At 49.1% G+C, this 607-nt stretch overlaps 1 protein-coding gene across 1 annotated transcript; it reads right to left on the bottom strand.

Moving 5' to 3' along the window:
* Window positions 1–5: 5 nt before the first annotated feature.
* LOC112094801 (growth-regulating factor 1-like) lies at window positions 6–572 on the bottom strand (the record flags this gene model as incomplete). The annotated part of the gene is made up of 2 exons (XM_024176493.1): window positions 6–238; window positions 356–572. Coding segments are annotated over 2 exons (450 nt in total), but the record flags the coding sequence as incomplete, so codon positions are not given.
* Window positions 573–607: the final 35 nt, after the last annotated feature.

Genomic DNA, 607 nt, shown 5'->3' with positions numbered 1-607 from the left:
GTGGCGGCGGCGGCAGTGGTGGTGGTGCTGACAGCGGCTCCGGCTAGAGAATGGCCGGTTTGGCCTTCCACAGGCTTTCTTGAACGATGGCGGCCTCTGTTTATGTGCCGCTCGCAGTACTTCTGGTCTGCGACAGCGTCTCTCGAGCACCGCCATTTCTTGCCGTCCGTCCGTCGACACCTTCCCGGCTCCGGATCAGCGTTGTTTGAGAATCCCAGGTGGAAAGAACCCCATCCCACTGCACACAAACACCCCAAGTACCAAGTCTTATTAAATCTTCACGCAAAGAAAAAGCAACTTTTTGTTAAATAGCAAGCTGTGACCTAAAACGATTACTGAATTGAAACAAACTTACATGTGTTGGGTCTGAGAAGGCTAGGGGAGGAGGAAAAGCCAGCGGACTCAAAGGCCTTTCTGATGGGAATAAGGAGATTAGATGGAATGGGTACATTGGCGGTGATGTATTTGTAGATCAAGGCCTGTTGTTCTAGCTCCATCCACTGTGATGGAGTGAATAGACCTTTCTCCCCATGCGTGTTTCCACCATTAACCAAGCTCCCGGAGTTAAATCCTTAAAACAAAAAATGGAAAAAAGAAACCAATTTTT

Source organism: Morus notabilis, unplaced genomic scaffold (assembly GCF_000414095.1).
Source record: "Morus notabilis unplaced genomic scaffold, ASM41409v2 C11258679, whole genome shotgun sequence".
NCBI lineage: Eukaryota > Viridiplantae > Streptophyta > Magnoliopsida > Rosales > Moraceae > Morus > Morus notabilis.
Note: the sequence above shows the minus strand (reverse complement) of the source record. Positions and strands in the feature narration are given on the sequence as shown.